The sequence below is a fragment of the Apteryx rowi genome, unplaced genomic scaffold (assembly GCF_003343035.1).
Source record: "Apteryx rowi isolate R43461 unplaced genomic scaffold, aptRow1 scaffold_488, whole genome shotgun sequence".
Taxonomy (NCBI): domain Eukaryota; kingdom Metazoa; phylum Chordata; class Aves; order Apterygiformes; family Apterygidae; genus Apteryx; species Apteryx rowi.
In genome coordinates this window covers 46,223-58,754 of record NW_020450747.1, presented here as the reverse complement: position 1 = coordinate 58,754, position 12,532 = coordinate 46,223, and the positions used below count along the sequence as shown (strand labels likewise).

General features: G+C 38.6%; 1 protein-coding gene across 5 annotated transcripts in view; it reads right to left on the bottom strand.

Moving 5' to 3' along the window:
* Window positions 1-8,929, bottom strand: part of NUMB (NUMB, endocytic adaptor protein) — a 43,585-nt gene extending 34,656 nt beyond the window's left edge. For all 5 annotated transcript variants that reach the window (XM_026078777.1, XM_026078773.1, XM_026078776.1 and 2 more), the window contains exons 1-2: window positions 8,810-8,929; window positions 3,304-3,447 (exon numbers count right to left, since the gene is read on the bottom strand). In XM_026078777.1, coding sequence (XP_025934562.1) covers window positions 3,304-3,429 — 126 coding nt within the window. In that variant the 5' untranslated portion in view covers window positions 3,430-3,447; window positions 8,810-8,929. The remainder of the gene's footprint in view (window positions 1-3,303; window positions 3,448-8,809) is intronic.
* Between the last annotated feature and the right edge of the window lie 3,603 nt (window positions 8,930-12,532).

Below are 12,532 nucleotides of genomic sequence, written 5' to 3'. Positions count from 1 at the left end.
TATCAAGAACAGTGCCTGTGTAGAAAACCTTTTAATAACATTAAATTTGTTTGCAGAGCAGCATCCTCAAAACGCAGGGAGCGAACAGCTACTGGAGTCCCTGTCCAACACTAACAGCACAAAGCCTGGAGGCGAGATGAAATTCTGTTTGCAACAGGACTTTCAAAGTGCTTCCATATGTTCTGTAAAACCTAAAAAAAGATAAATCTGTGGTAGCACTCTACAAACACCCCAACTCCGGGGAAAAAAAAAAGCCCAAAGGCAAGAAATTAAACACACCAACTTAACACTAGTTTAAGAGAGTGACGTATCTTTCTCCCTTTACACTTTCTTGATCTGTCTCTTTTAGAGAAACTGAGAGCAAACATGCTCTGCTTTCACACTAGTCTCCTCTTCCCAAAAATCAGAACTTAAGAATCTTAGCTAAATAAATTAGTAAGTATTGAAAGAAACAAAGACTTCACCATGGCTCCTACTACATTGCTTTCACGTATTTTTCTTTCAGAAAGGAAACCTTAAATACAGCTGCAAACACATCTGTTAACAATTCTCAGGTCTTCATCAGCTATACAGGTAAAATAATTGTCATCTCTTTAAAAGTCAGATGCCAATCTTGCGACTCAGATATATTTTGAGCTTTTAAGAACAGCAGCTGATAATTTTTAGAGTGGGGAAGGCAGACCTTAATCAAGATTAAGGTCAAACGTAACCTCCACAAAAACATATTAAACTGTGTTTGAGCAGATATACTACAGGCAACGGACCACTCTGGAATGCCCACTTAGAAACTTTAAAAAAATGAAGATGTTTTTTCATCATGCTTCAGACTTGAATACGTTTTTCCAAGATATCTCAGTTTCTTCTGCTCCATTGAGGAAGCAGCTCAGGAAGAAAAGACACCCCATCAGATATTTAAGGCAATGGATGACAGCACGCTTTTCCTGGAATGTATGAATTTCTGAATAATACCCAAGAACTGCGTGACAGGATACTCTCCTTCAATAGCACAAAGTCCTATTCTTTTTGAGAGCAAAATATAGTACCACCCACTGAAGTGATGACTCCGCATCTGGTTTATCTTGCTCGCTCACAATGCCATACTTCCTGCCTGTATCTGTCAGGCACCCGTTAACACCCACTTTGCATCCCAAGCCTAATAAAACTTTCCATTGCTGTCCAGCTCAAGGCACAGTATTTTGGAAGATAAATTCTAATTGAATAAGCTAATACACCTCTTGATGGCAAATTGTTCTGATTTAAAGTTCTCATGTCATTGCAACTTCTTCAAGGATGAGTAGCCCACCATTCTGAATGAATGAGGAAATGTAAGCAAAGATGCATTTACTTCAGAGTAATTTTTCCAGTGGACAAATTAACTCAATGGTAGAAGTGAATTTCAATATAAAGCAGGCAAAGAGGCTAAACAAGTCCCAGAAAGATGACGGGATGCAAGGGCTCATCCATTTCTATGCCTTTTCACCACAGAATAGCTCCAAACCTTTTCTGACTTGGGGTACATGGGCCCAGAATAGATGAATGCTTCATCTAAATACTGGAAGCATTTGTTATTATAACTGTTAGTCCTGACCAAGAGGTAAAAACAAACAAACAAACAAAAATTTAGTCTTTAAACAGCAAGAAGCTGTTCACACCCTTTATGCTCAGTAAAGGACTGAAAAAGTTGGAATTAAACTAAATGTCTAAAAATCTGGAAGCTACATATTTTAGCTTTTACACCTGTATAATGGCCAAGTTATTACAACAATGATCTTCAAGCTAATAGGCGTGTTCTCACCTAGCCAGTGTTAATATTAAAAGAGGCCGATCTAAGCTCAGGCTTCCACAGAGCAGCTATGGAAGCTCCTCACTTTGGAAGCCCAGATAAAGCAATACCCCTCTGAGTGCCACACTACAGCTCCTCCGTCCTGACACTAAGCTAACATAAGACAAGGACAAAGGAATAAGCTACCATAACAAACCAGAAAGTTAGTTTGCACATTATATACGCTTGAATGTACCTAAAAGCACACACAAGCAACTACATCAGGATAAAACAGAGAATACATTTAGCGTGCAAGTTATCTCCAATTTCTTGTGCATCCACACATACCCACAGCTTTACAAAAACATGCCACAGCCACAAGCCAGTTTCAAGAGTCCCACCTCACTTGTTTAACAACTGCACAGAGTTACTTCAGGTATAACACAGATAAAAACTAATAGAAGATCCTTAGGTGCCAGGAGCATAGGCATCGCTTTCCTTATGCATAGATATTTAAACCTTAAGCTTTCGATGTCAGCCGCTACGGCCCTATTTTAGAGATAGTATTAACATGCCTTGGGGGAGGAAGGTTTTGCTTACAGGTGAGCATACGCAGCAAAACACCCTAATTACCTGCTTTCTCCCTACCAAGAAGCACCTGCACCTTTTGGGCTATCTTACACTGTTCAGTATAGACGCTGACAAGCATGCTGAGGTGGCATATTAAAACTCTCCTCGTATGAAGCAACTCAGAAAGCTTTTTCAATATAGGCATAGTAGGGGAAAGCACAGATTTTAAGAAAGGGAAGGAGAAATGATGACATGAAAGAAAATACCTGTTTATAATACTCAATCTAGAACGAGGATCAAGGATTCAAAAAGGTTAATGTAACTTCCAAATGCATTAATCATTTCTAATAGATACACACACACACATATTTTATTTTACATATTATATACAATATATATATAAATATACATAAACATAAAAATACATATATATTATATAGCAATCATAACACAAAAGATACTCTCAAAACTTAGCAACTGCTTATACCTCAAGCGCTGGAAGACAAGACAGGTATTATTTTGCAACTTTTTCAGTTGTGCAACTTTTTCAATTATCAAAAGGGAAGAAGGATTCCTTTCCAAGTACAACCCACAGCTTACCTTTCAAGCAAGATAACTGATACCTTCACTTTTAATAAACAGAACTAAGTACCTTTCTATGCAGTCTAAGAGGTTTATCATTTCTGCTCTTCCAGAAAAATGAAAACAAATACTATATTAGTTCTCTGCCTAGCTACATGATTTATTTCAATGATGTAGTATATCAGACAGCAATTTTCCAAGACATTTGTTACATGATTCATCTGGCTTTAAAAAAAAAAAAAACACATCCTCTGCAATGAGAGCTAGCTGTAAAATAGGTCAGTGTGCAATGAAGCATGCCACCAGCTTAGGCTTGCCAGAAAAACCCAAATAATATTTCATGGCAAGAGTATCTCATGGCTAACTGAAAGAAAGGCAGAAACTCTTACCTTAACAGGAAAACTACATTTGCCAGTACGAACACCTTCTTCATCAGTCTGCCACTGATGAGGCCTACTGGCCTCTGGGACATAGACATCTTTCTTTCTCCTAAAGCTTTGCCGTAATTTGTTCATTTCTCAGTTATTCACGTCCTAGAAGAAGAAGAAAAAAGAATAATTCCAATAGGCACCAAAATACACATTTAGCCATTCTGGGTCAACGGTACTGTGATAAACATCCTTGTGGAAAATTTGAGCTTCTGCAAATATGAATGGAGGTACCTCCGAAAGGAAAATATTTTGGATATAGATTCAGAGAAAGGGGGTTAGATATTCACTTTGAAGTAGAGAACACAAAGCTGCATTACTTATATCTTTCCACAGCAACTAAATCATTAGACCCAAGAATAACTTACTCTGAGCATAAGGATGGCTAAATTACCCGACAGAGAAGCAGTGATGGGAGATGTGCACAAAATCCTGCCTCCCTGAATTTAAACACCTACCTAGAGCATCCATGCAAGGCTCTAGCAGCACAAGCTACTAAACCATCTATCCAAGAAAAGGATCCATAGCCCTAAAATCTCTCCTCAGCTTAGGTGCTTATATTGTTCTTTAAGGATGGGTGATCAGTTCATGCTTGTATTTTAAAAGGACAGTTGAGGGAGATCGTGCTAGGTTTTGTGCAGTAAACAAATTAGCACATCTGTTCAGAAGAAAACGAGTTCAATGTTCTCAGACCAATAAAAATTTCAAACTCTCAGTTTCTATCAGTGGGAGACTACTCAAACGATCAAGATACTGAGCTAGGCTGGGAACACCCTAACGCTTCTGTTAAAGCACTTTAGTGACACCATGTACGTAGTTCTGTTCCTTTAAGGCTGCAAAATGCCTGACATAACCAATAGCATAAAACATTTTTATTCAATTTACCTGGTTGAATACAGAGATCAGAATATGTGTGCAAAATAAAATTGAGAATAGCCCATGCACATTTCTTATCACTGAACTAGCAGAAGCCAATAAAGTTAGTCCCTGCAAATGAGCAGCTCCTCTACAATCACAAATTCTTTACTTTACAAGCTAAAAGCCACTTAAAATTTTTCTGAATGTGCCAGGGAAATTCTTGAAGTTTTAAGAGGAGATAAAAGTTTTCTACTCCCTGTTAATGCTCAGATGGTCATTACAGCAGTATTAGTCCTGCATTTTGCTTTACAAATTGTGGGCAAAGAATTCTGTGCATCACTCGGTCGAAAGGAACCAGACTTTGGAGTGGCCTCTCGAGCACTAGGGCCGGTGACACAGACTTCAGCAAATCTGCACCCACCACCTCAATGCACAGGACAGACAACCACTCTTGTCCCTGCGGCAGATCAGCGGCGCCACAGCACAGTGAGCAAAGCCACTGCTCCAGCTACCTCGGTGCAGAGTCCAGCAGTTCAGTTAACTGCGCAGCGCAAAGGGCAACTGCCAGACCTTGTGCTCAGGCGACGGAGAAACGGGCACATACTCCATTTTGGCAATTTTGCCTCAAAGAGCAACAGACTCTTAAATTGATACACCTAAATGCAGTAGGGCTCATCTGTCAGTGGCCTGAACACAACCAATTAAAAAACATTTTGTAGAAATTTCAAATACACAAATGTGTAAAAACAACTCACATAGAAAAAAATTATTTTTTCAAGAGGCTCCAAATCTCAAAATGTTTCAGCAAGTAACAAAACATGAATTTAAAGCAACACAACCACTACGCCACTTGTAAAGCTGTAATCTGATTGCCTCATAAATAGATGTGCTTATGTGAGCCRTTTCCTTGGACTTCTCCTGCGATGCGCTGCTTTGGTTCCCAAGAGAGACTGGCATGTTATTGCAGATTTATTCTTACTAGATATCTCAGTCCACAGAGAAGAATGGGAACAGCAGTTCCTGAACTATACTTCCTATGATAAGCTGAAGCAGCATTTTGGCGGAAAATATTTCCTTCTTACTAAAAAACAAACCCATTTTCCTATATGTTCTGATTTTGAGGTCGTGTTTACAAACAGTTTGAAAATAGTTTTTCTATTTAAATCATGACCAAAGGAAAGATTAATTTCTGGCCAGAAAAACGGAAAGCTTTCTCCAGCCACCACAATCGTATTTTCTGAGATAACAGGCTATTTTGAGTAGTTCCAAAGTAGTTTGCCCCACAAACAACCAATTTGCTGGCACCATGTGTGTCACTCCAGTATAACTAGAAGTGCCACCCAATGCAGAAGTGTTAAGCAAAACAGTTCACACAGGCTGCATATTTGAGGATTCGGGAAAGCAGCACATGAATTGCTGCAATAAGGTGCTCAAATTCGTCTTCATTTTGCCTGGGTTTAAACTCCTTGCCAGGAACTCTAGTGAACACCCAAGTGAGCTCCTATTTCTGTCCTTTGCAGCCCAGTTCCCATCTTCATACAGGTGTAGCAAGTATGCAGACACAATGATGGACACTCACCTAGGCTAGAAAAAGCTAGCAGGTTATGGTCTGTGTTGCACTGACAGCATTACCAACACTATAAAAAGGTTCATACTGTGTCTTGGGATTATGAGGCTCAAACATACCTGTCACTGATTTTTCTAAATTTACCATTTGGATGATTTTGTCCTGAAATTAATTTTAAAACCCACAAGAAGAAACAAACCAAGCTACTACCAAAGACACCGCTTCCTTTCCACATTTACAGCTCAAAATCCAATTTAGGCCAAGAGAGAGGACAATGAAGAAACAGCATTTAAAGGCAAGCCTGATTAACAGACAAGCTCAACATCCAGTTAGTTCACAAAATGTGCTGTCATACCAGAGACAGACCAGCAACAAACACTGAAAGCACTGAGAACAGTTGGAAAAAAGAGGATACAGCTCCACTTAAGGTTTCATTATATTTTAAGGTTATCTTTACCAAAAGGGTAACTATAGACAGCTCAACAACTCATTACTCATGCCTATTGCAAAAGCGGTGAAAATTTTTTTGCAATCTAAGAGATTACACCATTAGACTAAACACCAGGCGAGTTCCCAAAGCACCAGACAAGCATCTACAAAACGTGGGGGTGCGGGGAGCTATTCAAGTAGTGAGAGTTTGCAAATTCACATTGTCATTTATTTTCCCACAAATAGATATATTTTGGATATTTTCAAAACACAGCTCCACAGCCTTTTTTTCCCTAAGCAACAATTCCAATTTAAGGAGAGCTTTAACTCTTTCCACTACATAAAAAGTATCATTTTAACCATTTCACTGACAACTCAGGGGAAACACAGGGACAGAAATAATGTTGTCACAGAAAAAAAGCATATGTAGAAGAACTCCTAGCTTCACTGCCTTGTGCGCCAGCAGGTTAGTGCTACAGAACAAATTATTGGAAGATAAACCAGCATGTTAATTAATGTCTTGTTAACTGCTCAGCTTTACAAATGTGTTCACTTTTGTCCTTCAGTGAGAAAGGGGTAAGTTTTTTTACATTAACTGAATTAAGACCATTTTGGTGCTACTACAGAACACACCAGCACGGCACATCCAAAGCTTCGTTTGCCTTGCAGCAGTTTCCTCATGTATCCATGCCTTCATGTAAGCAGTGCATTCACATTTTGCATAAATGTTTCATAGCAGTTGGCTACTATAAGGTGGTTCAGACTAGAATTTGCAAGGCAAAAGGATAAATCAATATTGGTACTGAATTACAGTCACAAATTTGAGTTGTTAGAAATACATGGGTTCGTACTGGTTTTGTTGCCCCCCATGCTGAAACTCGAAGTGGTTGCTTAGAGGTATGAAGTCTGTAGCATGCTTAGGCTAAATTCATTCTTCTGAATTTTAGCCTTAACAAAGGTTATTCAAGCCACATTCAAGTAGACAGTGTCGGTTCTGTTTGGGGTTGAAAGGAATAAAGACTGATTTTTAAGCAAGTCCTTAGTTCAGCCAGTTTTTTGAAACCATTCAGAAGTGTTGGGATCACTTGCTGTTTCCTCTCAGAATTAAATACCGACCATTTCCTATTTACTTTACCAATTAAAAAAAGCAAAACAAAACTGTCATGGGTCAAATAAGGGCAAAGTACTCCCAGCCAGCCTTCAACAAATACTGAGTAGTAAGGGCATGGGAGAGAACACCCAGTGTGCAATCTTCCTGCTTTGTAGTACAAATCCTGTTACAAGCATAAACCATAACAATTAGGAGACCAAATTCACTCATCTATAAAAGTCCTAGAAGCATACATTTCAAGCAGCCAAGAAATCTAGGCTTAAAAACAGGGACCACTCCAAAAACTTAAAAGGAATTAATCCAGCCTTCACATAAAACTAATTCAATGAACATGTTATGATCAGACTATATTATTTAAAAAAAAAAAGAGAGAGAGAGAGAGAGAAAAGAAAGTCTTACGAACATTTCTGCTGGACGCAGAGTGCCCGTGCAGGGAGGCAGGAGAAGCTGCACACCACCCACCCACCAGCTCTAGCACGCTCTTTCCTAGGGAAACCTCCCTATGCTGTCTCCAATACGGAGCAACAAACCAAATGGAGTCCCTAGAGCAACAAATTCACTGTCTCTAATATGCTTTATTCCCAACAAATACCAAGCATTTCTTTATATGAAAGACTGGGAAAAGTATGTTGTTTCTTCCAAAGCTACCTGATATTACAGGCCTAATAAAAGATGCAAATTATCTTCATCTCATTAAAAATCTTACATGTGTTTGCCTAACCTATTTCCTAGGAAAACTTTTCATAAACATTCCTCAACACAGCTGTGAAGATCTATATCCTAACAAAACTCTGTGACTTTGACTTTTTGTGCAAGCACAAACTGGCCACAGCCATCGAGATGTCCAAGAGCCATCTTTTAGCATTATCAAAACATGGATTTATTACCAAATCCATGCAGGCCCACACCAAGAAATATAAACAGCCCTCAGTTCCTATTTCAGAATAGCATCCTACATTTTTTTTTTTTTTAAGGAACTCAGTTCACTGTTGATACTTTAACTTGACTGTAAATCTAGGTTAGAGCAGGACATTATGATAGCAAAAAGGAAATATGCTTGTTTTAAGTCATTTTCTTGTGGCAAGATATAGTTTTGACAGGTATACATTTTGTATGCATGCAAATATATGAGTGATTCAAAATATTAAGATGTATTTGCTTTCTAATGCACAGTCTGAGTTTCTAAATTTTAAGATGACAACATAAGAATATTTCATTTATAAGACAGAGGCAAGCTAGGAAAGCAAGTATGTTCCAAATAAAGTAAATAGTTTGTCCCTATCTATTATGAGCTGCTAGAACAGACTTTTACTTCTTTGAAAAGTCATTATGAAGCATTGTTGCTAAACAGAAACCTGTCCCCTCCTCTCCCACTCAAAACAGTACAAAAACATACAGTGCCCCATCTCCTCAAGTCTCCTGCAAAGCTTAGCCAAAACTTGCTGCAATCGCCCTGCAACAGCTTCACTACAATTATTCACCAGCACGGGAACACAGAGTACCTTTATCTTCTGAGGGAAAAAAAGGTCATTCCGTTTGTCAGCTTTTTGAATACAGAACTTTGAGCCTTTTTGTAAGCTTAGATCCCATAAAATCTAATTAAATCCAGCACTGTCACACTGAAGGAAATGAAGGCATGTAACTCTATGAGCATTCTCACTGAAATGTTAACAGTCCTGCTTACGCAATACAGTATGACTAACCACATTATTCACCACATGGCTTTCCAACCCATTTACCCTTTCATTACCCAATTAAGATCTAATAACATATTGCTACAAGTAAGCACTCTAAGACATCAGAATACACTGATTAAAATAAAGGTGAAGTATGAGTTGTTTTTTTGAGCCAGTAAGTAATTATTATTATTATTAGAGCACCAAATTAAGAGGATTTTCCTTTTTGTGGAAAAGGAAGCGTTGGATACTTAATAAAGGGACCACACAGAAACAAGCATCTCAGCTGTATAAGACTGCAGGTGTCACTGTTTGGGAAACTTATGGTTGTTTTCTAGTGACTCATCTTCCAGCACTGAAAGTAATAGTTAGACTATAGTTTGAAAATACAGTAGAAATCCCAGCCTTAAACCGCTCATGTAAGACCAAGGAGGCCAAAGCTGACTGTAAGACTGAAGATGAAATAATACAAATTTCTCCAACAGCGTTCTTGGAAATTGTGATACACTAACATCATGATTATCTATCTTCTCAGCGCTGACATTTGCCCAGTGGTTGCAGAAGACAGCACCTTTAAAACAATTAAATTGTTCTTTTCAGAAAGAGCCGTAGTAACTGAAGATGTTACTATCATCTGCCAGCTACCTGGTCTTGCCTCATGCCTGAGCGGAGGGAGCTGATCACGTGAGCATGTCACATCGGTTTCCAGAGGCCGGAGAATTTAATTTGCACCATGGTTGACGGTGGGAAAAGGGGAAAAAATGTTAAAACAACAACAAGGTCTTACTGGCAAAAACCAGAGTTAAACAAGAAATTGCACATAGCTTACAAAACACCAGGAAATGAAATCACAAACCGTACTTCAATCCACCATTAGCAACCGGGTGGCTGAAACACTCAGCCACCAGGCCCTGTCCTCCAGCTCAGATCTTCCCAGGCTGTGGCGGACTGTGAGAATCACTGCAGTCTGTGCACATTTATGCTTGAATACAGCATTCAGTACTGTTCACAACAGTATATACTGAAAGCACCAGCACAGCAACCACATTCCAGGCTCTTAAAAGTTACACTGTCAAAAAAACACAAGTTTAAAAGCAACTCTGAGTAATGTTTGATCATTGTAAGGCAGAAGGGGAAGTTATTCCTGATGATACGCAATGCTCTTTCTACCAGTCATAAGATAAATCACTTGCCCCTCCAAAACCTGTGCAGGACAGAAATTCAGCAAAAAAAATAAAAATAAATAAATAAAATAAAAAAATCCTCACATTCTCCATCAATAACTATTCTAAAGCAATGTCCCAATTAATCAGACTCCACAGTCATTGCAGGCTCTGACATATGGCCCTATACCCTGCGTTGCCATGTTTAAGTGGGCAGTTATAAGGCAGCAATCTCCTGGCTTTACAGGCTCCCTCTAGAAAAACACTGTAATAACTGTCAGCCCATAGTGTAAAGTGGGTCACCTAAACACTTGGTGATGATACAGTGAATTATACTAGCTATAATAACTCAAAATAAGCAAAAATTTTCTAAACAAACATGAGCTATGCCTTTTGGAAAGCAGTCCAAGTGATTCTGCTTTGCAGCTAGTCTGGATGCATGCGAAGAATGCTAACGAACCCAGTCTTTCCATTCCCGAGCGCACCACCCACATTTAGGGCAGCTTTAGTCCTAGACAGCTAAACAGTTTTCAGAAATGAACATTAAAAGGTATCATCCAACTACATGCTGAATTTAGAAAAGAGATTAGTTAAAACAAAGAAATAAAAAATAAATTCCAAGTAAGGAGAGGGGCAGAAACAGTGGAAATAGATTTCTTATAATCGCCCAATTCCAGGAATCAAAGCTTGAAGTTAAGTATGTCAAAACTAGCAAAAAATATGGAAATTTTCAAAACTGAAAGAAAAACACATTTACAAGTAAACTAAGTATATTTGATTGGTAAATCAGTCACAGAAATCTAGTCTTACCCTAGAGTCAATTCAGTGAGGATTTATGGGTGTTTTATAATCAAATAATCTGTGTTTGTATAGAAAAAGAAATGTATCCACCATGGTAAACATCTGCTACTTAGGAGGAGTAAAAGTCAAATATAAATTTAAAAAAAAAAAACACAAACCTTTGTGCTATTGCCCTGGTCATTTCTCTCTTATTGTTAGTTCAGAAGCACATGTGAATGTACCCAGTCTTTTTGGTTCTACTTAAGTGACTGCAGAAATATGCAGAGAAACAAGCCATGACTCTAGAGCGTGTGTTTTAGAAACACACACACCTCCTAGGCCAGACTGCTTGAAGCGTCCATTTCAGCAACATAAAACGGGTTCACACAGAGCTTTACACAGTGTTTCGTATATAACTGGCATGCACAACTCAACAGCGAAAGCCTCAGCATTTTGGACAACTGATCTAGCAACCATGTCCTGCACCGTACACAGCAGACTTAAATGTCCAGTCCACCAATCTGCCCCCTCCGTGATCTTGAAGTTTTGGGGACAGGAGACTTTAAGTTTTGCTCAGCTCTATGAGAAGTCTGCGGTGGGTTCAGATACCAGTGTTGCTAGCTCTGTCAGTGAGTATGATTTATGTGTAGATGAACTAGGTAAATCTGCAAGAATAGGGCAGCAATAGCGTGTTTGGATGCAGAACTGGGAGTCCCACAAGGATCTCTGCTGGAAGCAGTGATGTTTATCCTACTCATATATGCTCTCAAAAGGTGGCGGTGAAGAGCGAAGTCACTGTTTACAGCTGGTGCAAAATGTTCTGGAGCAGATTAAATTAAATTCATTTTAGACATACAAGATCATATCAGAAGAAAAAATGGTTCTGTGATTAAAACAGCAGAGAAAAGCACACAGAAGAAGGGTAAGAGAATGACCTAACTATAAATAATGATGTATATTAATTCAGCTATTATTATTTTCAGGAAACATCCTGAGTCACATGTTTAGTTCTCTAAAACACAGAACGTAGCTGTCAAATAAGCAAACAGCATTAAGAATCATTATGAAAGGAGAAGGAAAAAAAAAAAAAAGCAGAAATATACTGTAACATAAAACCATGCTGCACTCACGTTTAATACTGCCTAGTTCTTGTAGCTACTACCCTTTCTGAGATGAAAATCAGAGGTACAGAGGGTAAGGAAGGTAATTACAACTATGTAACAGCTTCTGTACAGGGAGAGATTAGGCAGGTCAAAGGCCTTTACCTCAGAAAAATAATTTGCTAGTGGGGAGAGCTACAGAAAGTATAGTATTGCAAGCGTCATGGAGAAAATGAACATGGAATGATGATTTTCCAGTTCTCACGTTAGGGAAATTGGGGACGAGCAGTGGAATTCTCCAGCAGTCCGGATTCCAAAATAAAAGAGTACTTCTCATATAATAGGCAATTAACTTGCACAATTCCTCACCCCAGCATGTTTTGCAAAGCCAAAATAAAAATAAAAAATAAAAAAGCAGTTTAATGATTTGATGAAAAATTTCAAAAACTATTAGAAACTATGGTGGAGATGCAGCTTCCTCTTCAGGAGATCACTAGCTCCAAACT